Here is a 27,525-nt window from a genome sequence, read left to right as displayed (position 1 = left end):
CTGATGAAAATTCTGGGCTTGTTTTATTTTAAAACATTGTTTTTAATTGTTAAGGAACCACGAATGGCATGGTAGGTGCTCATTTGTAAAACGACAATTCGAACCAGTAAAAATTTGTGCCATATATCTTGTTTCTCTCTCTCAGAGACGGCGCAGCCCGAACGCCAGTCCTGTCATAAGAGCTTCTTTACCAATTAAAAACCAATAAAGGAAAACCGCCTAATATTGGATAGTTGCCTAATATTGAATACTGCGTTATCCCAAAACCCATTAACAGTTTTCTGCAATTAAATGCACAAAACTAAAGGTTTCTAACATAAAATGGTTGTGTGTGTAAGTAGTTCCATTGTATACTACTAGACGGAACCATATAAATTATTCTATGTTTTTTCGTGATACGAGTTTGTTGTTTATCCAACTGAAAACTGTTATATAAAGGTAAGTACTAACAGTATTAAAGTGAAATTATATTCAGGCAGGTATATTCTTAAATAGTTGTAGAATAAGCTTCAATATTAAAATTGAACATATCTGCCAAGTATTTTTTTATTTTAATCACATATCCTTTAACATGAAGGTTGCCTAGTTTTGGATAAGAAGGGTATCTTAAAATTGGATATGTAAAATTAGGAACCTAATATGTAATTCAAAACATGTTTATCTACACTTTTTTTTTCAGTAAAACGACTACCACATAAAAAATGGAATCCAGAAGATATGAAAAATGCTATTGATGTTGTTAAAAGTAAACAAATGGGATACTTAAAGGCATCAAAGTGATTCAACATTCCCAATTTGAACCCCTAAGAGTGTATAATGTTAATGAAACAGGTATCACTACCGTACAATCTAAGATTGCTAAGGTCATCACCCTGAAAGGAAAAAAACAAGTAGGGTAACTGCGGCAGAAAGAAGGGCACTAGTAACTGTAGTTACGTGCATAAATACTGCCGGAGGATTCGTTCCTCCTTTATTTATATTCCCACGCAAAAATATGAAGGCCAAGCTATTGGACGGAGCTCCAGCTGGGTCCAATGCTGATTGCCACCCTTCAGGATGGATACAGAGCCACATGTTTACGCGACGGATGCAACATGGATGGAACATTTTATCAATCATGTGAAACCTTCAAAAGACGATCCCGTGTTGCTCATTCTTGACAGCCAGGATAGTCATATACGGAATCTGGACGTTATAGACTTAGCGAGAAAAAATTATATTTCTATTGTATGCATGCCTCCTTATACGTCACATAAAATCCAACCGTTAGATTTGTGTTTTATGTCTCCATTAAAGACATACTATTCAAGAGAAATCCAAAATTTAATAAAGAATAATCCTTCTCGAAATGAAGGACCCTTTCAGATAAGTTCATTATTCTGCCTGCTTATCAGAAATCTGCCTCTGCTGAGATATCAGCCAATGGGTTTCGTAAAGCAGGAATTTTTCCATTCAATCGGAATATCTTTTCAGAAGCAGATTTTATTTTAGAAAAACAAAGAGAAAGAACTCCGCCCCTACAACATACTTCTGATAAGACTTTGCCATTGGAACCAAATGACACCAGTAGCTCGATTCAACTGTCTATTGAAAAAAACCCCCGAGACATCAAATGGGTAGCAGTGTGAAAACTAATCAGTTATCGAACATTGTAAACATTCAAGACTTTTCACCTTTACCATCCTGCATTTCAATTCAACTTTTTATTGAAAAAACCCCACCGACGCATCAAATGGGTAGCAGTGTAAAAATTAACCAGTTATCGAACATTGTAAAAGTTCAAGACTTTTCACCTTTACCATCCTTCATCGACACCTACTAAAATAGCATTAAAGAAAAACAAAGAAAAGAATCACTTAAAAATAAAGAAGAGCTGCCAAAATTTAAGGTTTTAAAGAAAACTAAAAAGAAAACGATGGTCAAAAATAAACAGATGAAGAAAGTAAAAGAAGAAAGTGAATCTTCAGATTTCTCAAACGTTCCTTATGATGATGATTCAGATATGGATACCGATCAAGAAAGTGATGCAGAGTGTATTTTCTGCACTGAACATGATTCAAAGGACCAACATGGAGAAAAGTGGGTGCAGTGTTCAAGTTGCTTCAGATGGTCACATGAAGAGTGTGCTGGTAGTGACAAAAAAAAAACAATTACATGTGTGATTTTTGTGTTTAAAAATAGGTTCCTAATTTTGGATAGGGTATCCAATTTTTGGAACTTTTTTTTGGAAAAAATGTAATTTTTTACTTCTGCCTAATACTTATATTGTTTAATGATGAAATAAATATTTTAGTATGCATAAGTTGTTTTTATTGATGTTATAGCACATTTTAAGTACAAAAAAATTATTCTAAAATGTTTTTTTGACCCAAAAAAATTCAATTAAAAAAAAGTATCTAATATTAAGCGCCTTAAAAAAGCCAATAGTTATCAGGAAATGATAGAACAGGGTTTGATCTTGAATTTTGGTCCGTGATGAATTTAAAAATAATGTTTTTTACTACTTATGTTGTTGAGCCTTGAAAATCGCAATTTTCCGTTTTCCTTAGTCTTAAATTATTTATAACTCGAAAACGATCAACTTTACAGAAAAACTGCAACAAAACTATTTTATTAAGACTGATCTAAAAATAAAAAAAAACTGTTCTAGCCGAAAAAATTTAACGTTAAAATTTGTTTAAAAAAAAATTTGAACAACTCTTTCCCCCAAGCTTTTCGCCTTGTCTAGTAAGAAATAATTATAAATCAGATACGTTTGATCTAAATTTTACTTATCCTTTTTTGTCTTCTGGGAACGCATTATATTATGAACCGGATGTACTACAGCCAATTAGTTTATGGAAAATCTTACATTAATATACAAGTCCTCGGAACTTGTACTATCTGCTATATGTAATATCTACGGCAAAAACCTTTTATTTAGTCCTGGTTTTTTATAAAAAAGGAAACATGGAAAGTGCAGAAAGTTATTGAGGTATTAGCTTCTTAATTGCAATAACCAAACTCATTGCGGCATTGACTTTAACCAGAATTATCTCGTGGGTACAAAATAATAACATTTTCAATGAGTTCCAGGCAGGATATAGAACCGGCTATTCAACTATAGACATCTTTAACCTTACGAGTATAGTAAAAATCCAACATACACATGGAGTAAAAAATATTTATACATTTTTTGTGGACTTTAGTGCTGCTTTTGATACAGATGATTGGCGGGCCCTTTTTTATAAGTTGGGTCACTTGAAATTATCTACTAAAGTACTGAATCTGTTCAAAACTATGTTCGCGAATACGAAATTGGCAGTCTGGTCAAATAAATATCTATCTCAATGGTTTGACTGTAATGTAGGAGTGAGACAGGGATGTCTTTTAAGTCTATTACTGTTTGCACTTTTCTTGAATGACCTACATGAAGCATTGAGATAAATGGTTTACTTATAAGACTTTTATTATATGCAGATGATTTGGTTTTGAGCGGATGATTAATGAACTGGAAAAATACTGCAGGATGTGGAACCTAAAAATAAATTTAGATAAATCCAAAACTCTTGTATTCAGAAGAGGAGGTATTGTGATCAGGGAATCTTGGAAACTGAATGATTGAGTATTAGAGGTAGTGAATAACTATAATTATTTGGGAATGATAGTAAAACCCATGTTGTCGTTTAAAGCTCATCTAAAAAAGGGCCAGAGTTTGGCAAAAGTAGCGATTCACACGGCTTGGAGTAGTTGAGTGTAAGGCCGATATACCCTTTTTGGCTAAAGTAACAGTGTATGAGTCGGTCGTAGGATCAATTTTGACTTATGGGTCTCAGGCATGGAGTCATTTTGAGTACGATAAGGTGGAAATAATCGGAAGATTTTATATAAAAAAAATGTTTTCTTGTCCAAAGTATTGTCCTAACTTTATGTTAGATTTGGAGACAGATATTGCTAGAGTCAGTTAATATACGTTGAAATTTACATAAAAAATATGTTAAAAAAATACTAGGATATTCGAATGATAGGTTGTCAAAACTTCTTTTGAAAGGTATTAAGGTAAGGTGTGAATGTGAATGGAGAGATAGATGGCCTAGTATAATTAAGAGTATGATAGAAAAAAAAAGAAGGCGGAGATACAGCAACAGGCTGAGAATAGGGCACTCGAATCAAATTTTTGTGGACACTACAAAAAACTGCGGGAAGAAGAAGTAAACATGCATTACCTACTGGAAATGGAAAATTTGGGGACATTCGATGGCTATTTAAATTAAGATTTGGAGTTCTATATTTGAATAATCGACCTGGCAGAAATAATGAAGGAAGGTTTTGCCCAATGTGTAACACGAAAGAAAGGAAAGATGTAATACATTTTTTGGAAAAACGTCTGGTGTGAAGACAGATTAGGTTAAAGTGATTAGGTAGAAATGAACTTAGTAGAGTGGACGTAGTTACTATGTTGAGACAGAGACAGGCTGAGTTAGCAGGTTATTCTAGGGAGGCATGGCTTTATAGGTATAAGTTAGTGAGCCTATTTAATTACTAAATCTATTAGCATAGTGTTAGTTCAATAGGATAAAAATATTAAAATTAGCATTAATCATTTGTTTACGTATAGCTATCATCTTTTTATATGTCTTGTCTATCTTGACCATCTTGTTATCCAGATTTAGCCATACGGCTCACACTCCCTCTAAGAGGAAAATATACTCATCCCAGATAGCTACGGTATCAAAAGAATTGAGCTCTGGTGGGACTCTTTTCATGTTATCGAGCCCTAGGTGACTTAATATACTGGAGTATCTCCCAAAAATTTTCGTACACATCTGTACGTTGAGAGAAGTACAGCTTTCTGTATGGTCTTGTAGAGATATTCATTTAGACCTAGCTTTTTTGTGTTTTCTAGGAGGTTCTTCGGAATGACTCCAGTAGTAGAGAGAATAATAGGTATTGTCTGGGTACTTTCCATTCTACACTGTCTTAGTATTTAAATTTCCAGATCCCTGTACTTGGCGACCTTTTCGTTCTGTTTAACACAAAGGTTATTGTTGTTGGGTATCGCTGCATCAATTAGTCTTGTCTCTCTCTGTCTTGAGTTTAATAACTAGTATGAGATCTGGTCTACTATGTGCCACTGTTTGATCTATGAGCACAGTGCGGTCCCAATATAGCTTGTAGTTGTCATTATCTTGTTATTATTGTTATTATTATTATTCTTATATAAACAGCTTTCACTCCTAAATGCAAGCTATACCTTACTGTTATACATTGTTATTATTGTTTAGTCTAGTGCGAAGTCTTACCCAGTAGGGTATACACATTTAGTTTATTACTATAACATTTATATGAATAATTGATGGATTCGACCGTTACTTGATGGAAATTCATTTTACATGTTCAATGTAAAATTCAACAAATTCATTACATTTATATGAATATTTATTTCATTTATTATTTATTGATTTTAATGACCTTGTTAGATAGAATTAGCCTTAGTGTAATTTTTTGTATATTAGAGAACAATATTTGTCTGCCAACCCTTCTGATGGCATGTGCCAAGGAGAACAAATTTCGCTAAAAGAGAATATTGTATTGTATTTTTTTTAATGAAAAATAAAAATGCATTATTGCTTTATTCAATGATTGATTACTGACAGACTCATTTTGTTGGCACTAACTATTACTAGACGCTTTAAAGCTTAAAGAAAAATTATGTAAATTTACCTATTTTCCAATTCTTGATTTTTACGTATGATACTCATGAAACTAATCCAATAATTTTTATAAGCAGCCAGACCAATCGGAACGGCCAAACGTCCCGTCAGAGACACGACAAACACACTAGCGACCTGTGTGTTATAGTAAAAAGTATACTATAAGTATACTTTTTACTTATAGGCATACTAACAGTATTTACTTTTAAAGTCTCAGTGCTAATTTTCACATATGTTTTAAAAAATATTAAAGATTAATACTTAGTACTGCTAAAATCATTTCGTTGGCAATAGCTTTAACCAGTTGCTATAGAGCTTTCCAAAAAAAATATTACTTTACTTACATTCCTACTTTTGATTTTTAAAAACGGTTTATTCATAAATTTCGAGATTAAATGTATATATTTTTAATAATGAGGTAATTATCGTTATAATTAGGTGTGCAAATTATACTTTATTGATAATATTACAGATAGATAGCTAGATATATAATTAAATGAATATTAAAAAAACTTTACAAAGCTTTGTTATATTTTTTTTGTCTATTTATAAAGCTTAACAGACTGAAGAACTAGGGCGGAAAAGTTTACATTTTTCATTAAAATTGACTATCTAATAATCAGGCTCGAGCTCATATACATAGCGAGGCCTTTATGTGTGTCTGGGGGAATGTTTGGTCCTTTCGATTAGTCTGGCAGCTTACAAAAATTATTGGATTAGTTTTCTGAGGATTATATATAAAAATCAAGCATGAGATTATAAGTAAAGTTACATTATTTTTTTTGAAAACTTTAAAGCGTCTGGTAAAAGTTACCGCCAACGAAATGAGTCTAGCAGTATTAATTATTAATTTTTAACAATATTTTCTAAAGAATACGTAAAAATAAACTGAGACTATTTAGGACTGTTTTTACTTACCTTTATTAAGTGGTATCTATGAATTGGCTCTCGGCCCAATTTGGCAGGTATGCATACACAAAGGATTTAATAATTCTACAGTATTCTATACATTTTATTTGTGAGAAAATAAGAAACATCTGTCAGCCCTGGAATATTGCTCTAATAATTGCATTTGCTATTTAAGATAGCTTCAAGTTACTTAAAATTTTTAACTTGTCCTATATCTTAGCTATTTATTTTCAACGAGTCCATGAGGCTATTTATTGATTATTATAAACTTGGTCTTTTCCATACTGATATAAAGTCTATAATCCTCTTCTACTCTATTAACGATAGTCTTGCCTGTATATTTCCGCTATTATAGCTGTATCGTCAGAGTATCTTAGATTATTTATAGGAATACCATTTCGTTTGATATCATGTTTATTTATTCTCTGTTCACAAATTGTTGAGAGCACGAAATATGCCTCAAACTCAAAGGTGTTTATTCATTAAATAATAATATAATGTTTTAATACTGCTATATATAATATTGATAATATTTTAATACTAATATATTTAGCAAAAAAACAATTAAAACTTTCACGACTAATGTTGGTTATTATATTATATTATTAAAAATAAGAATTTAACCTTTAACAATTTTGTAAATAAGAATACCTTATCTCTTTGGATATTTCAATACTAATCTTCGCGTTTAATCACTTTACTAGAAAACCTGGAATTCATATCCAAATGTACTATTCGTTGCAAGATAATTAAGATGGAATTCCCCAGATTTTTAATAATATAATTATATTCGAAACTTAACTTGAAAGGGTGAAGTTGTTACGAACGAAAACAATTTTTTTGTTTAGTACGTTTTTGATCGCATGTAATTTACGGCTCGTCGGTGATTCCGCGTCTACGGCAGTAATTAGCGTCTCGAATATTTCTTTTGCGAATTATATGCAGTGCGTGAGTGATTTTTTATTCCATATACCTACGAACATATACGTACCTTTCGCTCGTGCTCGTTTTGTTGGATTGTTTGTGATGGCTTCATCATCAAGTTTTACACCGGTACTGTTGCGTACAGTCAAGTCAGTAAGTCTGTCTATTCACCAAGAGAGAAGACTATTGTCCTGAATGTTCACGATGCTCTGGTTTCTCAGAATCCCACAAACACTGTTCGCAAAATAGTCGAAAGTTGTGCCAACATGACTGGCGTAGGAGAGTCAACTTTATATAGGTTCCTATCAGAAAGAAAAAACAGGGTATAGCTAACCCAAACACAAACGAAAACTTAAAGAGAGGGAAAAAGCCTATTGAAATTGATGAATTTGCCAAAAATGGTATTCGAAGGAAAATTCATGGATTTTTTTTCAAAAAAGAAATACCAAACCTAAACAAAATTTTACAAGAAGTTAGAGACGACCCGGATTTGCCTCATATCGGACGAACTAAATTGTGGCAAGTTTTAAAAGAATTAAATTTCCGGTGGGAGAAATCAGCACTAAAATCACTTTTGATTGACCGGGAGGAGAAGATGATGTTGGACAAGAAATTATCTAAGATTCATACGAAAATTCCGGGTTGAAGAAAGGCCCATCTTCTACCAGGATGAAACGTGGGTAAACTCAGGTCATACTCTAAAAAAATTTGGTCAGATAAAAATATATTAAGCTCCAGGCAAGCCTTTATGGAAAGTTGGTCTACTGGTATCTCCCCACCTTCTGGTAAAGGCAGTAGATTAATAATTTCTCACATTGGCAGTGAAAAAGGATTTGTTAAGCATGGTTTGTTGGAATTTCATTCCAAAAGCACAAAAGACTATCACGAGGAGATGACAGCTGATGTTTTCGAAGAGTATTTTGAGCAAATAATTGAACACATACCACCAAATTCAATTATAGTATTAGATAATGCACCTTATCATTCACGACTAGTAAAAAGACTTCTAACGAATGCGTGGAAGAAACAGGATATTCTTGACTGGCTGCGGCATAAGTATCTGCCTTACGAAGGAATGGAATGGTAAAAGCAGAACTTTTAAAAATTGCCCGGCAACACAAATCTAAGTTCAAGAAATACGTAGTTGACAAAATGGCGGAAAGGCGAAACATCACAGTCTTTAGACTTCCACCCTACCACTGCGAAATAAATCCAATTGAACTCATTTGAGCACAAATGAAAAGTTATATGGCTAGAAAAAATACGTCATATAAAATACAAGCTGTACGTGAATTGTTATACGAGTCGTTATAACATATTACAAAACAAAACTGGAAAGATGCAGTAAGACATGTAATAGAAGAAGAACAAAAAATGTGGGATCTTGATAACATAATTGATGCGACCGTAGAGATTATTAACCTAATTATTAACCCTCAAGACGACTCGGATTCCGAAGTTGATCCTATTTATTTTGAATTTGAATAGTTTTTTAATCGTAATTATATAAGGTAAGTAATAGTAGTTGTAATCGTAAGGTATTAAAGGGGAAAGGCGCAAAATGTCGCCTGTCAAAATCTTCAATGTGTTTTAAATGTATCCATTTTTTTTCAAATCCTGGGAAAACTAAAAAGCATTTTTGAAAAATTTAAAGGCAGAATGAAATATTTTTTAGAATAAATAAAAAGTTTCTTTTGCATGCAATATTTTCAATTAAAAATTATACTATATTTTCTCTTTTATTTTCACCCCTGTTACATAACATATTAAAATAAACATTGTAGAAGTTTTCAGGGACTTTCTGCCCTGAGTAATAATGTAATCTTTCATTCTGCGTTTAAATTTTTCAAAAATATTTATTAGTTTTCTCCGGATTCGAAAATAATGGATCCATTTAAAACACATTGGAAATTTTGCCAGGCGACATTTGGCGCCTTTTTCCTTAATTAAATAAATGTATCTTTTACAAATCACAAGAAACTTTTTATTTTTGAATAAAATAAATAAGTTTTATTAAAAAATACAATTTACATAAGTACAATTTAAAAAATATATTTATTTAGTTCAAATAAATGTTTCAATCATATACTCTACGACACTGGTCGTTCATTTCTAACCATTCAAAATACCCCCGTAATAGGATTATAAGGTATTGTATTCCTTCAGATATAAGGTGGGTTAGTCGAAAACGTCTTAAACCGTCAGTTTTAGGTTGGTTTTTACTATTATATCGTATTACCTATCCTCTCTGTATTTCAGTTTTCTAATTAGGGTTAAACTTGTAGTGAGCTATCAACAAATTGTGAACCGTGTATAGTTGTGCAATCTAAAACACCCATTTTTCATAAATGTTGAACACAAGTGAGGACAGAATGCAACCTTGTCTCACGCCTTTGTGCATCTCCATTTGTTTTTTTAGATGGGCTATTGGCGATTTTTAGTTATGCTTTTTAATTCCAGTGGAGTTGTTTTCTCATTCTCATATCTATATCATCAAGCGTAATTTAGTTTTAGGTCTGTATCAGTAGCTCATGCTTTGTATTGTTAAATATCTTTTAGTAAACAAGGAACCAAATGCAGACATATTTTTTTTGATCTCAACATTTTTAAACTAAATCTGATTAAGTGACATTCTTTGCAGTGACTGGCACTTGAGTGACTTGTGTTTCGTTGGTATTGCAATGAAGATTGATTTCAGCTAATCTGTTAGTATTTTTCTCTTGAAGTATATTTTGTTAAACAATTTGCTTAGGTACTTAGTGATTGGAGTCAATAAGCATCTATTTGGGTAGAAACAGAGTCTGCTACTAAAGTCGCATTTTTAATTGTTCCCTTTATATTTCCATTTACAGTCTTAGAATAATCAGTTATGTATGCTCTTCTGGGTTCCATCTCTTTGGTTCCGGATCCATTTTGATTAATCACTGAGCCTTTTATACTTTTATTTATTTTATTTTTGAACTTAAAGTATTTTTGCTTTAACCCTCCGACGGACGCGCTATCGGTCCAGTGTGCCGCTTGTTTACTAATTTGACTATATTAGGCTACTTACAACGCACATACTGCGTCAATAAATGACTCATTTAGGGTGTAAGTGAGATGCTGAGGTCATCCGATCCCTAAGAACTAAATATTCGGACAAGCGAATTTTGCTTATGAAACTAAAGACCGAGGTCAACAATACCATCCATCCATCCATCCAATGGCGCTACAGCCCAAATCGGGCCTTGGCCTCCTTCAACAGGCTTCTCCAACCATCTCTATTTACCGCTGTTCTTTTCCATGAACGCGTTCCCAGGCAGTTCCTGGCATCCTCATCGACTTCATCTTCCCATCTCTTTTTAGGTCTTCCAACAGGTCTTTTTCCCTGCATTCTTGCATTTAATAATTTTCTGGGGATTCTATTCTCATGCATGCGGACCACGTGCCCTGCCCATCGTAATCTCTGCAGTTTAGTCAATCTCTGCAGAGATCAACAATACATTAGACCAAAATTATCAATAATACCAAAATATTGAAATTGATTGCTAACTACAAAATTTTAACTGCAGCGTTGGCAGCTAAATAAAAGAAAATGTTGCATACCATCTTGATAACTAAATCTTCTGACAATTCAAGAAATTACTACTTTAATATGAGGTTACATTGCCACGCGCCCTTACAACCATGGCAATTTTGTCTGGTATTTTTCGTACTAAGGATTTACACAAGTCAGGTTCAAAACTTTTACATAATAATTCACCTCATTTTCATTCAATATGCAATTTATGTTTCATTTTATTCCCTCTCAATTAAATTAAGGACTCGACTGTTCGAATGTCATGAGAGCACTTTAATGTTATTTTCTCCAAACCATTTTTTAGTTGTTTTAGCTGTATGGCAGTCAGAACTGTCCTGCTGGAATATAAAATTCAAGTCCGGGTAGAGATCGTAAGCACTTGGTACAATACTTTTTTGTAAAATTTCTTGATAATTTAATAGATGCGTTAATTGTGCCTTCCACCACCTTATATATTCCTAGACCAGCTGATGATAGGCCTTCCAAATCATAATTCCTTTGGGAAACTTTACAGTTCTTTTGAGGCAATCTTTATGGAGTGCTTCATTTTTAATTCTGATAACACGTTTTCGAAAGTCTCCCACGCAAACATCTAATTTTAATTCGTTACTGAATACGACTCTGGAGAAGCCATGAAATTTTTGATTTTGCCCAATCGAAGTGGTTGCTCTAAATTTTCATGGACCGTTGATGACTGGTTTAGAGTAATATTAAGTGACAAATTGAAATGTGATGTTTGCGTGAATGACTTTTGAAAACGGCTTACCAGAAATCAAAATGAACCTTTCCATAAAGATTTACGCAAAAGAACAGTTGAGTTTCCAAAAGGAATTATGATTTGGTACTGCATATCATAAGCAAGTCTAAGAAGATATTAGAGGGTGGAAGGCACAATTAACGCAGCAACATATCAAGAAATTTTAAAAAATAGTATTGTACCAAGTGCTCAAAACCTCTACCAGGACTTGAATTTTATATTCTAATAGGACGGTTCTGCATGCCATACAGCTAAAACAACTAAAAAAATGGTGTGGATACAGTAACAGTAAACTCCTCTCATGGATTCTGAACAGTTCAGGCCTTAATATTATTAAGACGTTGTGGCATAAGATGAAACTCAAATTGCGTAATGATCCCCAGAGAACCGTCGCCGATTTTAAGAGTACATTACGTGAATTATGGGATAGTTCCCTGACTTGTGTAAATCACTAGTATGAATAATGCCAGACAGGATTGTGACGGATTGTAAAGGCGCGTGACGATGGAACCCCATATTAAAATAGTAATTTCTTGAATTATCAGAACACTTAGTTGTCACGACGCTATGCAACATTTTCGTTTATTTTGCCGCCAATGTTTTAAATCAAACGTTATAGAGACCGAGCCATTTCAATATTTTGTTATTAATGATAGAGTTTAATGTGTTTTATTGATCTCGTTCTTTGGTTCAATAAGAAAGATTCTGAAGATGAACGTTTTCAATAAATTTTCATTTGTCCGAACATTTAGTTGTTAGTTAGTTGAAAATTCCTGGGGATTTTTATCTGTTTTTATTACTTTTTATTTGGTAAACATGTTTTTTTGTAATAAAAATTAGTCTAAGATCTTAAAGGTAGTTGTAGTAAAGTATTAACTGTAAAAAAATTTGTAGGTATAAAATTCTAAAAAATATTTGACAGCCACAGAGTTACAAGAGTTGGCTGTTAATTTGTCAGATGTCGAGGATATAGTATACTTTAACAATTAAGAGAAATGTGAGGATAAAAAAATTATACAACAGCGACTCAGGACTATCTGGAGATGAAGATTTTTAAAATCCGGATTCTATGCAAATTCAGAAATTTTTTTTTTTTTTTCTTCTGAAAAATGGCTTTGGCAGAGCCAATTAGCCAGACTTATTTGGTTTATTGTTAAAATCGACTGAATTTTTAATCATTATTAATTGCAGATTCATAGTCAAATGATAGTACTACATATACCTAATATTTTTATGGATACATAAATTTTGTTTTGATATATTTTTTTTTTATTCTTTTATTATTTTTTTTTTTTGTTTTGTTGCTTTTTTTTCTTTTTTTTCTTTTTTTTTTTAATTTATTTTTTTATTTTTTGTTCTTTTCCTATTTTCTTATTTTTTTTATGTTTTTTTTACTTTGTGGTATACTTTTTTTTGTTTTTTTTTCAAATCATATTAACAGATTATGCCTATATACTATTTACAACTTATATTTACATATTTTAACATGTTTGTAAATGCAATGAAGAATTTCCATATTATTTGAAAATATTAAAAGATTAAGGTTTGTTGGAAAACAACACTTAGAATTTATTAATTCCTTATAAAGTTCGTTTATATTAATAACTTGTAAATCACATTCTAATATAATATGTGTAGAACTATCTTATTGAGGGTATCCTAGTGTTACAATGATAAAAGTTTAAGCCAGTCTTACATTCTCTGTAATGTAAATGCCAATTATTTTTAAGTTTTTGCCTACTAACGGTGTCAATATCTGTCGCTGGAATTAAATTTCTGTTTACTTTTTCTCCAAGCATATATGCTGATTTAGCCAAATTGTCAACGATCTCATTGCCTTTTATTCCCGAATGGCCCTTGATCCATGTAATTATTACATTTAATCCTAATTGTATAGTTTCATAAAGAATTTTAAGAATTTTCAGTTCAATGTGGTATATGTGTTTGACTGTTTGAATGTTGTTAAATCTGTCGACCACGCTTTTACTGTCAGTAAATATAACATAGTTGCTATAAGATTCAGTACTACATACTGAAGAGCAAACATTATTGCCATCATTTCTGCTGTGTATATTGAGCATTCACTAGGTAAGCTATACTGGTGATGGTAATTTTTATTTTCGTGGAACATTGCACGTTCCATTTGCATCTTTTGACCCGTCAGTAAAAATGTACTGATAATTTGTCCATTTTTCTTTAATAATTATATTAAACATATTTGGGAGTAAATGTGAGTTTAAGTAACATATCCTAACCTTTCTAGAAAATAGTGTTTTTGCCATTTCACCGTAGTAGGGCGGAATTTGGCTTTTATAGAGAATATCGTTATATTTTACCGTACTTAGATAGCTTTCTACTAAAGGTATAGACTTATTAGTTCTCCAGTACCTATGGGTGAGGTCTAAAACTAATAGCTTATTAAAATCTTGAAGGTATTTACAATTTTTTGACATAATTCGGACTGTGAATTTGTCGCTAAGGAATTGGCGGCGTAAATGCAATGGAGGTTCCACCGCTTCATTTTCCATTATTTGGACTGGAGTGGATTTTAAATAACCTAGGCATAATCTCAGGCATTTATTTTTTTGGATTTCAAGTTTGTTTAGATGTGTATTGGACGCTGATCCAAATAAATGACAGTTATAATCGAAAATCGGCCTGATCATGTTACGGTAAAACATCAAAGCAATATTTGGGTCTGCTCCCCAATTTGTTTTACAGAAAGCTCTTAAAATGTTTATTGAGTTTTCTGATTTTTTAACAATTTGATGAATGTGATCTTTCCATAACAATTTCCTGTCTAGATAGGTACCAAGATAGTTAATACAGTTTTTTATAGGGAAATTAAACTTTCCCACATGAATATTGCCTTGTGGAATTCTATGTTTTTGTGAAAAGTAACACACCTCAGTTTTTGTGTCAGAAATTTAAATATTTATTCTACATTGCCAAAGATGACGAAAATATGTGTAAACATTTTGTATGGAAGAAGCATAACATTAAGACTACCATCTGCCAAAACTGTGTACTTTATCAAGTGGAGAAAGAGTACTATTAGGAAAAAGAAAAAATATATTTTATTTTAGAAATACGATTTATTATGTTATGTTTTAAATATTTTATTTTTCTACTTTTTTTTAAATAAATGATTAGATTTATCTATCGTATTAATAAGTGCATTAATCGTACTTTAAATAATTAGCGTATGACGTTTTATTACAATAGTTAATGAGAAATATATGTTATTTTTAATTTATTAGCAAAATAGTTCAAATTTTATGGTAGGAAAAATAAATTAAATGCAAAAAAAATTAATGACGAAAACCGAGAATTTAATAAAAAGTGGTTTTTAATTATTTCTTTATTAATAATTGCAAAGAATCTATAGGGGTGTTCAAAGATTTTAATTTGCGTTGCCACTGCGGCACTAAAGAAAAAGATGAATATGGTAAATAATTTGAATTTTAATTCAGAAGAAATAAAATTGATGCTTTTCAAAAATATTAAAAGCACAGCAAAATGTTTTTAAAAAATGTAAGGAACAAAGTTAACATTGGTTGAAACGTCCTTACAACTTTCGGAATTAGTATCTGAACATTTACGGATACTGATTAAAAAATGTATTTTGGCTGCTGTTAACGACAATTGTCCAGATATCATGAAACAATTTGAAGATATTACTTTTTCTGTACGTACAGTAAATTGGCGTATTTAAAATATATCTTATATATACTAATATTTTTAATAAATTAAAAGAAAATTCTTAACAATTTGAGTATTTTTCACTAGCAGTTGATGAAAGCGACCACCCAACTAGTACCGCTCAACTATTGATTTTTATCCGTGGAATTGATAAAAAATTTTGTGTAACAGAAGAACTAGCTTCATTAGAAAGCCTGCATGGGAATTTAAAAGGTAAAGATATATTTTTACAACTATTATAAACGTTTTCAATATGTATCACCTCAAGTGGGAAATAATTAAAAAATGTGACAAATGAAATAACATGACGAGTCACAGTATACAGATTTGGTAGGCATTAACGATAAAAAATTTCTTAAATGAAATTGACGCAGATTATAAAGATGTCATTTATTTTTTCAAAGTAAGATGGCTAGGCCGTCGGAAAGATTTTTTGTGTTAATAGACGATATTAAAATGTTTTTAGCAGAAAAATTAAATTATATACCAGAATTATCAAATTTCAAACGGGTAAGCTAGTTGGCTTTTATTGTGGACACTACAACTTATCTTAATAAATTAAATATAACAGTGCAACGAGGTATTTACAGAAATAAAAAGTTTTCAGGTTAAAATAAAATTGTTTATTTTTTAACTGGAAAAGAATAGTTATTGTTTTTGTTTCCTATGTTGCAATCAATTTTAACTACAAATGACAAACTGCACTTGGAATACTTTTATTGAGTTACTAAAAATACTGGATAAAAATTTTCGTCATTGGTTTCAAGAATTTTATGCAAAAGAAATGGACAATTAACCCTTGAGTAGTCGGATGGTGCCTGTGAAACCCGCGACAATTTATTTCTAATGTATCACTGCTTATTTTAGGTTGGAGTGCGCTGCATTCGTCAGTACCTTTCCGTCAACATGTCAAACAACAGTGAACAACGGGGTTTGCATTAGTGTATAATAGTTCGCCAGTCATTTGCACTTTTGGTCTGTCAGACTCTACCTGACTATTAGAGTAACTTTTGTGAGTTCGACAAGTAAATTCATTTTCCTATTTTTTGTGAAGTCTAACCTACATAGAGTAAGTATTTTAATTCCTATGGTTATATATAAATATAGTAATGTTCCAGACTTTTTTTCTCTTGTCTTTCAGATTTCTGTGATAAATCCTTATCTGAAAGAAATTCAAAAATTACAACAGCTCTATGAAGAAATAAAAGAAGAAAATATTAATTTGAAAGGCGAGCCAGAATCAGACAGGTGTGACGAAAGTGACCACAACACAAACACAGAAGAAGAATGGGAGCAAGAATTGGAAACAGAACTGGAGAAAAGATTGGGGGGGAACCTGCAACTTCAAAATATTTTGAAACAAATACGGAAAACCGGGGGCTCTTTTATTATACAAAAAAGTGGTATCCTAAAAAAACATGGTTCTCCAAAAAATGTTCGGACAAGAACTTCGAATTTAATTTCACACCTACCAGGTTCAAAAGGAAATGCTTGTCAAGCAGTTGATCCTTTCTCTCTCTCTCTCTCTTGTCGTTTCCTCATTGCTGAGGATCGTGATTTCCTACAATGCGGGCTGTCAAATATCTCCATCTCTTGCGATTTTGGGCTGCTCTCATGGACTCGGAAAACGTCTCTCCAGTGGCTTTGTGTACTTGATCTGACCATCGAATAGGTGAGCGTCCTTTAGTTAGTTGATCCTTTAGAGTGTTGGAAATGTTTATTGATGATAATATTCTCGAAATCATTGTACAGAACACAAACATATTTCACAAGGAAACTAAGTTCCTGTAGCTGTCTGCATACCATGTATCACAAAAAATTTATTTTCCGTCGACCGTCCATTTATGATCAATTTTAATACCCTCAAAATCATTGATTAATGACCCCTATTAATGAATGATTTTCTATTAATGGACGATTTCATTATAGGCAACACAAAATACATTGCTTGCATAAATAAATTAAACGCTCTGTTATTGGCGGTGACCTATGATGTAGGCAACCAAACATATACCTATTTATATTCTCACTAAAAAATTTAAAATGAAGTAGACGTTGCTAGTACTATCTGTCATTGTATGTCATTATTTACTTTATAGCAGACTATATATATATATATATATATATATATATATATATATATACAGGGTGTCCCAGACTAATTTACCCACGCTATATCTCTTAAACGAATAGAGATTTTCGAATGGGACAAAAAGTGATCTATTTAACTTGTAATACACTTTAATATGACATAGAAAAAAATCATCCCCCAAATATTTATCCCTTAGTTACAAACCCTAACTTTAATTTTTTTAATAGCACCCTGTATATTTTTTTATAGTTTTGGATGTAGTCTCCTATCGTCTATTCAACAGATTTATTAAAAATAGAATCGGTTTGTAAATAATCAAGAAATCAATTTATTTTTTATTTTTGTTAAGTGTCCCAGACTAATTTATCCAGGCTATATTTATTAACAAAATAGAGATTTTTTAAAGCGACAAAAACTGGTCTATTCCATTTGTAATACACTTTAATAAAGCGAAGAAAAAATGTTCCCCTAAATATTCATCCCTTAGTTACAACCCCTAACTTAAATTTTTTAATAACACCCTGTACATTTTTTTATAGTTTTGGATGTGGTCTTCTATCGTCTATTTAACCGATTTTTTTTAAATAAAATGGGTTTGTAAGGTATCAAGAAAATATCAGTTTATTTTTTATTTTTGTTAAATTAATCAAGATAGCCTTAAAAAATAGAATAGAAAAGAAATATGCTTTATTGTCACTGAAATTAGATAAATCGTCAATATTACAAAATAAATGAATGAAAGTAAAACAAAAACAATTTATTGCAAACTTTAAATAAATTGCAAATTGAACATACTACTCGTACAAATAAAATACAACCTTAGGAACAATAAAACTTAAAGGAACAATAAAAATAAATGCAATAAAAATTACATGAAAAAATAAATCAAAACACCAACTAACTAATATTATTTACATTAAATGTTCGAATTATTGTAATCCACCTGCTGCAACACACATTTCGAATCGTTCCAGAAGATTTCTGGTACATGTGGCTCGAATCATTTCGGGAGTAATTTGGCGACATGCTTGTCTTATTTTTCTTTCAATTCCTCTAAATTTTGCGGTTTTGATTGGTAAACAATATCTTTTATGGCTCCCCAAAAGAAAGAGTCAAGAGATGACAAATCACATGAACGTGCGGCCCACATAATTTCTGGAGAGTTGTTTGCTATCCAGTGGTTATCAAAACGGTTTTGTAGGTGGTCGCTAACGATTCGCGCATTATGTGGAGTAGCTCCGTCTTGTTGCCACCACATTTCTTGACGCTCATGAGGAATATCTTCTAGCAAATCGGGTAGAATGTTTTCTAAAAAGTCTAAATATCGAACACCTGTTAGAGTGCCGTTAAAAAAGTAAGGACCTATAACACGGCCATTAAATAAACCGCACCAATGTGGGTTCACGGGAGACCAATAATTGGAATTGTGACGGTTGACAACACCATTATTGTGAAATCTAGCCTCATCACTCCACAATATTTTTGATAAAAAAAGTGGATCATCACTAATTTTTAACATCATTTTTGCAAGGATGGTACTTAAAATCTTTGAGAATTCTGTGCACACAACTTTTTGGAATGCCACATTCACTGGCGAGGGTTCTAACAGACACCTTGGGATTAAAATTAACATATTATGCTAGTACATTAATAAGGTTTTGGTTACATCTTACTGTGCGTTCAATGGTACCTCTTTTATTATGAGGAAAATGTCCCTGTCTAAGTAAGCGTTCCAAATTCTTAAAGGTTTTTTCGCTTGGAATGTTTCGATTTGGAAACCTTTCTTGATATAATTGTCGGGAAATTCTCCATAAATTAAAAGGATATCAACGTACTCGTCGTGCGAAAATAAATAAGGCATATCGAAATGTTATCAATACACAATTATTACTGGTCTAATACCAAACGTCAAAAATAATAATTGTTGATTTAACAGATCAAATCATGGCAACCAGAATTAAGGATAATATCCAAGACGTAAAATAACCGCAAAAGTTTTTCAAATATTGTGACTTTATTATAAGAGATTTTTGTGTTAATTTTTGCACACTGGAAGATAACGTATGCTCCTACAAAGACCAAATTTTGAAAAATTAAAAATAATGTTTAAATAAAAAGAGTGTGTACTTCGTACGCACGTAAGAAGTTATACTACGTAGTTAAAATAGTAAAATTTTCAGTGATAATAAAGCATAATATTTCTTTTCTATTCTATTTTTTAAGGCTATCTTGATTAATTTAACAAAACAAAAAAATAAACTGATATTTTTTTGATACCTTACAAACCCATTTTATTTTTAAAAAATTGATTGAATAGACGATAGAAGACCACATCTAAAACTATAAAAAATGTACAGGGTGCCATTAAAAAATTTAAGTTAGGAGTTGTAACTAAGAGATGAATATTTAGGGGATGATGTTTTCTTCGCCATATTAAAGTGTATTACAAATGGAATAGACCAGTTTTGTCCCTTTAAAAATCTCTATTTTGTTAATAAATATAGCCTGGATAAATTAGTCTAGGACACTTAATTAACAAAAATAAAAAATAAATTGATTTCTTGATTATTTACAAACCAATTTTACTTTTAATAAATCTGTTGAATAGACGATACAAGACCACATCCAAAACTATAAAAAAATATACAGGGTGCTATTAAAAAAATTAAAGTTAGTGGTTGTAACTAAGGGATGAATATTTAGGGGATGATTTTTTCTACGCCATATTAAAGTGTATTACAAGTAGAATAGATCACTTTTTGTCCCATTCGAAAATCTCTATTCGTTTAAGAGATATATCGTTGGTAAATTAGTCTGGGACACCCTGTATATATATATAGATATATATATATATATATATATATATATATATATATATATATATATATATAAAGTCTGCTATTAGTTGTGGCCCATATATTCGATGCTAAAATCAACCTTAAGTTTAAAATCAAACATTGATTTATCTACATATAAAAAGTTAATTATGTTTATCAAGAAAAAAAGAACAGGTTATGTTATGTAGCAAAGAAATCAAAGACACTTGAAAAAGAATAAGTCCAGAAATTCATATCTGATGCTCCTAACGACGTGTTTCTAATGATAAAGGTAAACCAGTAAATTAAATTTATATATTTAATACTCGTATTTCATAACATTTCATTTTATAGGTTGCATTGATTTTCGGAGTGACTGGTGTGTTAAGAAAAGACGAACTATTGAAATTAGAAACAAATAACGTTTAAGACTTAGAGTCAAAGTTTCTTGTCACAATAAAAGTATCAAAAACACACACAAATAGAATATTTACCATAGTAGATAACGAAGCAAATACCATTCTCAATGCGATCAAAACCGAACCGACCAAACAGGTCGAACAAACCAACATATACGCAAATCAGGTGATTGTGAATTACATCGTTGAAGAAACCATCGGTTTATCTTCAAGACTGCATAAATGAAGAGATACAGACGTGACTGAAATGTATTGCCTTTTGGGGGTACTGATTTGGATGGGTCCGGACCATAAACCTAAACTGGCTGATTATTGGAGAAATTCGGATTTATACTGGTCAAAAGCTGCAGGATATAATTATGTCTCGAAATAGATTTGACATTTTGTTGCGTATGTGGCACTTCGCAAATAATGATTTATGTCAAGCAGAAAAAAGACTGTACAAAGTTCAGTCTCTGGTAACTTTGCTAAATTCCAAATTTAAAGAGGTTATAGTACCAGACGAAAATATCTGCATAGATGAAACGATGGTACCCTTTCGAGGGCGTTTAATATTTCGCGAATATGTGAAAGGAAAGAAACATAAATTTGGAATCAAACTCTTTAAGCTATGCCTGAATGGGGGTATACATATAACTGCAAATTTATTGTGCTGCAGACAAAATTCATGACATGTCTGCGGCAACTAAAGTAGTATTTAAACTTATGGACGAATGTCTCGATAAAGGAATGACGTTGTACACTGATAACTGATACACCAGCGTAGAGCTAGCTAAAAAGGTACAAAGCAGACAATCGCACCTAGTAGAAACACTACGAAAAAATTGGCAACGTATTCCGAAAGAAGCACTGACAAGCAAATTGAAGAAGGTTGAAATTGTAGGAAGAGAGAGAAACGGCATTGTCATTTTTAAATGGAAAGATAACCGCGATGTCCTGATGCTTACCACCAAACATAAACTGAATTTTATTGATGTTTCAAGTAGAATTGAGGTTAAAAAGAAGCCAGAAGCTATTGTGGCTTATGATAATGCAAAAAGTTTCATTGATGTATCCGACCAATTGACGTCTTATTCTACCTCTATTAGACGGAACATTAAATGGTACAGGAAGGTGGCAGTTGAACTACTTACTGGAACAAGCATAGTAAATGCTCATTATTTATATAATAAGAGCAAAATTGTACCAGAAATAAGTATAATAGATTTCAAAGAAAAACTGTGCTTGAAACTACTTTCAAAAGGTAAACAAAGTTATACTCCCCACAACACACCGTCAGAGCATAAATTTATTCAAGCAGGTAAAAAAAGTTGGTGCTTAATTTGTTACCAACGAAATAAATATGACCATGGACGACTGTATGCAATAAATAAAACTAAACAAGTTACCACCAAATGCCAAGTCTGTGGCCAAAAATTTTTCTGCTTAGAATGTTTTTTTTTGATAAGCACAAAATTTTGCCAAAATAGTGATTTGAGTATAATTTAAAAAATGTGTTAATATTTTATTTTATAGTGTATTATTGTATCTATTGTATCTATTTTTAAGCACAATAAACACTTTTATATCAAAATTAATTAGCGTTTAAGTTATAAATAATCTACTATAATTCAACTGCTAATAGAAAAATGACGAAATATTTTTTTCCCAGGCTAAGATCATTTTTAATTTGCTGCAGGCCACGCATGTTAAATCCTATTAGAAATACACGTAAAGTGTGCTCCTGTGGAATACATATCGCCTCTTTGCTTCAATAATGTGTTAAGTTAAAAAGTACAATTTTACAGGAGCATCATTTTTAACTTAAAAAAAATTATTGTCTCGAAAGGAATGCATTTTTATAGTCCATCTAATATTAACTATAAGTGTTAACTAATTACGTCTCTGAAAATATTAGATAGGCCTGATGATGTAATAAATTTAGCTAAAAATTTGCATATTTACGAAAAAGGTGATAATATGTCACACTTTTCCTGCAAAAATGTAATAAGACGAATGTTACAAACTGACTTATCACGTTGTTGATGATATTATTTTTGTTATGTTACTTGGTTATACAATAAACAAACGTTGTCGAAATAAAATATTTTAGATTTGAGAATATGTTCTTTATTGAAAAAGTGTAACTATAACAACCAATAACAGAACTACAAGGCAAAATTAAAGTGCAATAATTCTTAAATTAAAATTATTTCTTAAAGGTACTTAATAATGTGTAAAAGCTTAAATTCTAAACGACATAATTTTATTAAATTACGAAAATGTAACACTGAAAATATTGTCTTTGTCAAAACAAGCAATAACACGTGACTTTTAAAATTACAATGATTCATAAAATGGCCTGTGATATCTTGGAATTAGGTTTTTATTAACCAAATCCATGAGATCCGCTTTTTTCTTTTCAGGCATACCTGGTTTTGCGCTGTATGCATCTCTCAATTCCAAATTGTTGCTCTTTTTCTTTTTATTAATAACTACAGCTTTCTGAAATTGTTTGTCAGCGTATGAATTTTTAAAAAATATAGCATCGGGTTCGCTTTTTTTAAGTTGAATCACCTTTAAACCTGCTAGTTTTACTGTCTCATTATTTTCATCTTTCAGCAAAGAAAAGTTCATTTGATTGCATAAACTCTTCAAGTCAAAAAAATCGGCGAAACACATTTCATTAACATGGAAGGACTCGCTTTTCTTCCTTGCAGCCTTTACGGCACCAATGAATGCGTCAGGTGTATACATAGGGCCGGATCTTAATTGGCGTTTAATTTCTCTCTCAATTTGAGAATGAGCAGAATCTCCCTCGTTTTGGGTGTGCCCTTTTATCAAATATTTATGCGTTACTGAGTTAAGATTTTCAATTGTTTTTACTGCGTATAGATACATACAGATCATAAATTTATTTTTTTGCTGGCCTGCACAATTATCCGAGTAAAACACAACGTCCAAATTGTTGGATGTTTCTGAAACTTTCTTAAGGTACTTGTAAACACATGTACCGATTTCATTCACACCTCTATGGGCGTTTGACTCATCCCAAACATAGCTTTCAACACAGTTATTCTGAATGTTGTATATGGTTAAATTAAAAATATTCAATTTCGATTTATAGTAGAAGACCGAGATTTCCCCTTTGGGGCACTGGAATACTGCTTGCAAGTCATACACTGCGACCAGAATTTTATTGTCTTTTTTATCATTTTCTTTCTCTATACGTGAGAGAACTTTTTCACTTTGATGTGTTTCGTATTTCTCTTTTATTTGTTGTTTCTCTTCCTCGGTGCTATTTTTATAACCTTCACACACATCACACAAGTCTTTTTTAGGAATAAAAAATGATATGTTGAAGTCTTGAGTAAATATACGGTAGAACATCAAATATGTGGCAAAAGGTACATTTAGTGATTTACACTTTGTAACATAGTCTCTGTGTAGGTCGGTAATCGCTTTGCTGCCATCAATGTAATATCTTTTTGAGTTAGCTCTTATGTAATGAGATTCAATTTTTGGTATTGATTCTATAAATGTTTTAACGCCATTTTTAACGCTTTCATCTACCTTATATCTATTTTCATGACGTCCTCGATTATCTTTCATTGCTGAAATGTTGCTCTCTCTATTTTTCTTCTTTAAGGCCGTTTCAATAGGACGGTTATTAATTGCTAGAGTATTTTTAAAAAATAGTTTACACACTCTAGTCTTTACACCAGCAACAGTTAAAAAGAAAGCGTTGTTATTGCCACGAGAAGGTGCAATATTCCCATCGGCATCTATTTTAACGTGTCTATATTTTGGGATGACTGCTTCAACACTGTTTGCGATAAATGACCACTGTTTTTCGATGTTTCCTAAATCCCAGTATTCTTTAAATAATTGCAAACGTCGCTCCTCTGTGATATTTAACCGACATTTAAAAGCACATTTTTCTCTGCAAGATGGTTTCAATGTTCGTTCTGGAATGTTTTTCTTTGCCTTTAGTGTTTGATAAGATTTTCCACTATTTCTCAGTTTCTTTACTACATTTTTTTGCCAATTATCTTCTTGTCTCCGTCTTTTTTTTTCCTACTTTATTTGGACTACAATTTGTATTTGTTAACTTCTGTTGAGAGGCACTTATATTTTCTTTATCAGATGGGTCACTTTGTATTGGTGTAAGGTTATTAGGTATCATTTCATAGTCTTCCCTAGGTAGCAGATTCACACTTTCACATAAAATATCGTCTTGATTTACTGTGCTGAAAGGTAAATTTTGTTCATCAGAACATGAAGCATTTCTTCGATTACGATGTCTTAGTTCTACATCTTCATAGTCTGGGTCTTTTACGGAGTCGTCGGTATCTGTAAAGAAAATTATGATTAGAATATTATCAGAATTAGATAAAAACATGACATGCTTTTGATTACATTAAATAGAATATTACTAGAATTAGGTAAAAAAAATTAAATGCTTTAGATTACATTAAAATGAACATTAATTGAATACATAAAATTACCTTCACTGAAAGAACTACTACTTGATGAGCTGGTTGACGAGTCACTAGACGAGCTACTGCTAGTCGAATTACAACGAGTACGATTCGGAACTGTTAAATCAACTTTTTCTTCTGTTAACATTGAGTCCTCTATGTTTGAAGTTCCATTCTGTATGTTTAATGTTGTGTCATTATCTAAAAAACGGTACGTCAAATTTAATAATATTATATAATAGAAGATAAGAATAAATCAGAAGATAATAGTAATAAAAGTCATATACGCGAACCTGTTAGGCATACCGTACCTGACACAGATATTTAAATTTTACACAAGTTTTCGGTCAATCGTAGCCAGAATCGGCGATAAATGACAACAAAACCTATCGTCTAATGGGTGCCTAAATAATTCGTAGATAACTAAAACTTACATACCTGTACTACTCATTAGAACGGAATTGTTCGATTTCTCGGTTGCCATTGCAAGTTCAAGGATCCTCTTAGATCGCGATTCCATCTGAAAAAATAAGTACATACTAGTTATTTATTTTAGTATGAACAATGTAATATTTAAAAATAATCCTCATAAAAATATTGTTTTTTTCTGGAAGAACGAAACATCAGTATGTATCTTGATCTTGTTTTTTGTACTGGGAAAACTTTTATCATATACAACGTGGTATCCGTAGATAACACAAAGCAAAGTTTATATATTTTCAGCAATAGTGTGACACGAAGATATATACCAATTCACACTCCAAGGACATTTTTCAACAACACTGTTTTAAAATAGACATATCACACTATAGAATAAAAAAATAATATTGAATGAATACATACCTTTGCAATCACAATGTAATATTGTGGTGATATCACGTTCTTGTCGAAAAACTAGTGCACCTTCCTCTTCGCGCGCGGAGTGACAACTGTCTTGTCTCGTTGTTGAAACAAAGCACTCTGAAGAAAGAGATAGCGTGACATCGCAAAGTAGCACCTTTCCGCTGTCTCTTTTCCTTATATATTTGCCATTACTCACTGAATAGATACCGCGTTTTCGGAGAAAATAAAGTTTGACACGGCGGTTTTAATTATCAAATAAAAAAAAAATTGAGTTTTTGCACTTGTCACGTTATTGAAGCAAAGAGGCGATATGGTCAAACGATCTTTACTGACTGTGTATATGTAAATATACACGTGGCGGTTTCAGCCACTGTGTATATTCAGGTATACACATGGCAGTCAAAGTGTTAATATATATTGAATAATATATCGAATAAGGTTGTCGACCTCTTGTTTAAAAGATATGAATTTAATACTAATTAATAAATTAATGTTTTTTTATGCTGTTTATAATTGGTGGGAGTTTCTTATGATATATTTTGTAATAAAAATACAGTGTGTTTTTAAGTTTTGTTTTAATATTAAATATGATTTTTAGGAAAACAAGAAAGAAAGAAGAAAGAAAGAGAAAGGAAGAAAGAAAACAAAAAATGACTAGTGTAGAGAAGTATATAATAAAAATCAATGACCGAATCAAGAACTTGGTGTTTTTTAAGGGATTTTTAAATATTGACAACTGTTGTATATTGTATACTTTCGTAAGATATTTTGTATAAATATCAATTATGTTGGTAATTTTAATTTGTTCTATAAAAACAGCGTAGGTATTTTAAAATAGGAACAAAAATATTTTTATCATATACATATTTTAGATGAGTTAATTTACATGTTCAACAACACAATAAGAGTCATTTATATTCCAATAAGAAAATAATGGTCCAGTGAGTTTTTTTCTTTTCTTTATAAAAAGTTTTTCCAGTTAATTCAACGAGTATTCGTGAAACAATTCTGCCATCCAATATTATATTTTACCACTTTTTGCCACAGAAATTGACTGTTTGACCCTTTCTGACCCCTGTAAGCGAAACTGGGTGGTTTTGACGCCAAAGCAGTGTCTGTATCAGTCTATATAAAGTCGGGAGACTTGTCAGATCCAGACGCCCGGCCGAAGTGACGTGGGGCGTTCGTTACACAAGACAGGCAAGGGACAGAGGACAGGGTCAGGGCAGTCCCTTTACAAGGACGATCATCACACGCCAGATTGACTTGTCACACCATAAATAAATGCCATAGATTTGTATCTACTTCAATTTAGCTTCCGTATCGTTTGATGGTGCGGATTATTTTGGAA

The 27,525-nt window shown here is 31.7% G+C and overlaps 2 protein-coding genes across 5 annotated transcripts in view; both read right to left on the bottom strand.

The window, feature by feature from the left end:
- Window positions 1–27,525, bottom strand: part of nolo (ADAMTS-like no long nerve cord) — a 2,006,971-nt gene that overhangs the window by 910,815 nt on the left and 1,068,631 nt on the right. The window lies entirely within an intron of this gene.
- Window positions 24,230–26,459, bottom strand: LOC140442766 (uncharacterized). 2 transcript variants are annotated; one of them, XM_072533741.1, is made up of 4 exons: window positions 26,175–26,459; window positions 25,770–25,851; window positions 25,359–25,532; window positions 24,230–25,203 (listed from the first exon to the last, which is right to left on the bottom strand). In XM_072533741.1, exons 2-4 carry the CDS (start codon window positions 25,849–25,851, stop codon window positions 24,899–24,901), a joined length of 561 nt encoding a protein of 186 aa, XP_072389842.1. In that variant the 5' UTR covers window positions 26,175–26,459; the 3' UTR covers window positions 24,230–24,898. The 2 variants fall into 2 exon arrangements, with proteins under 2 accessions (XP_072389842.1, XP_072389841.1); XM_072533740.1 differs by having other exon boundaries at window positions 25,770–26,459.

Source organism: Diabrotica undecimpunctata, chromosome 6, assembly GCF_040954645.1.
Source record: "Diabrotica undecimpunctata isolate CICGRU chromosome 6, icDiaUnde3, whole genome shotgun sequence".
Lineage (NCBI taxonomy): Eukaryota > Metazoa > Arthropoda > Insecta > Coleoptera > Chrysomelidae > Diabrotica > Diabrotica undecimpunctata.
The sequence above is the reverse complement of the archived record's forward strand: the minus strand, read 5'-3'. Positions and strand labels throughout refer to the sequence as shown.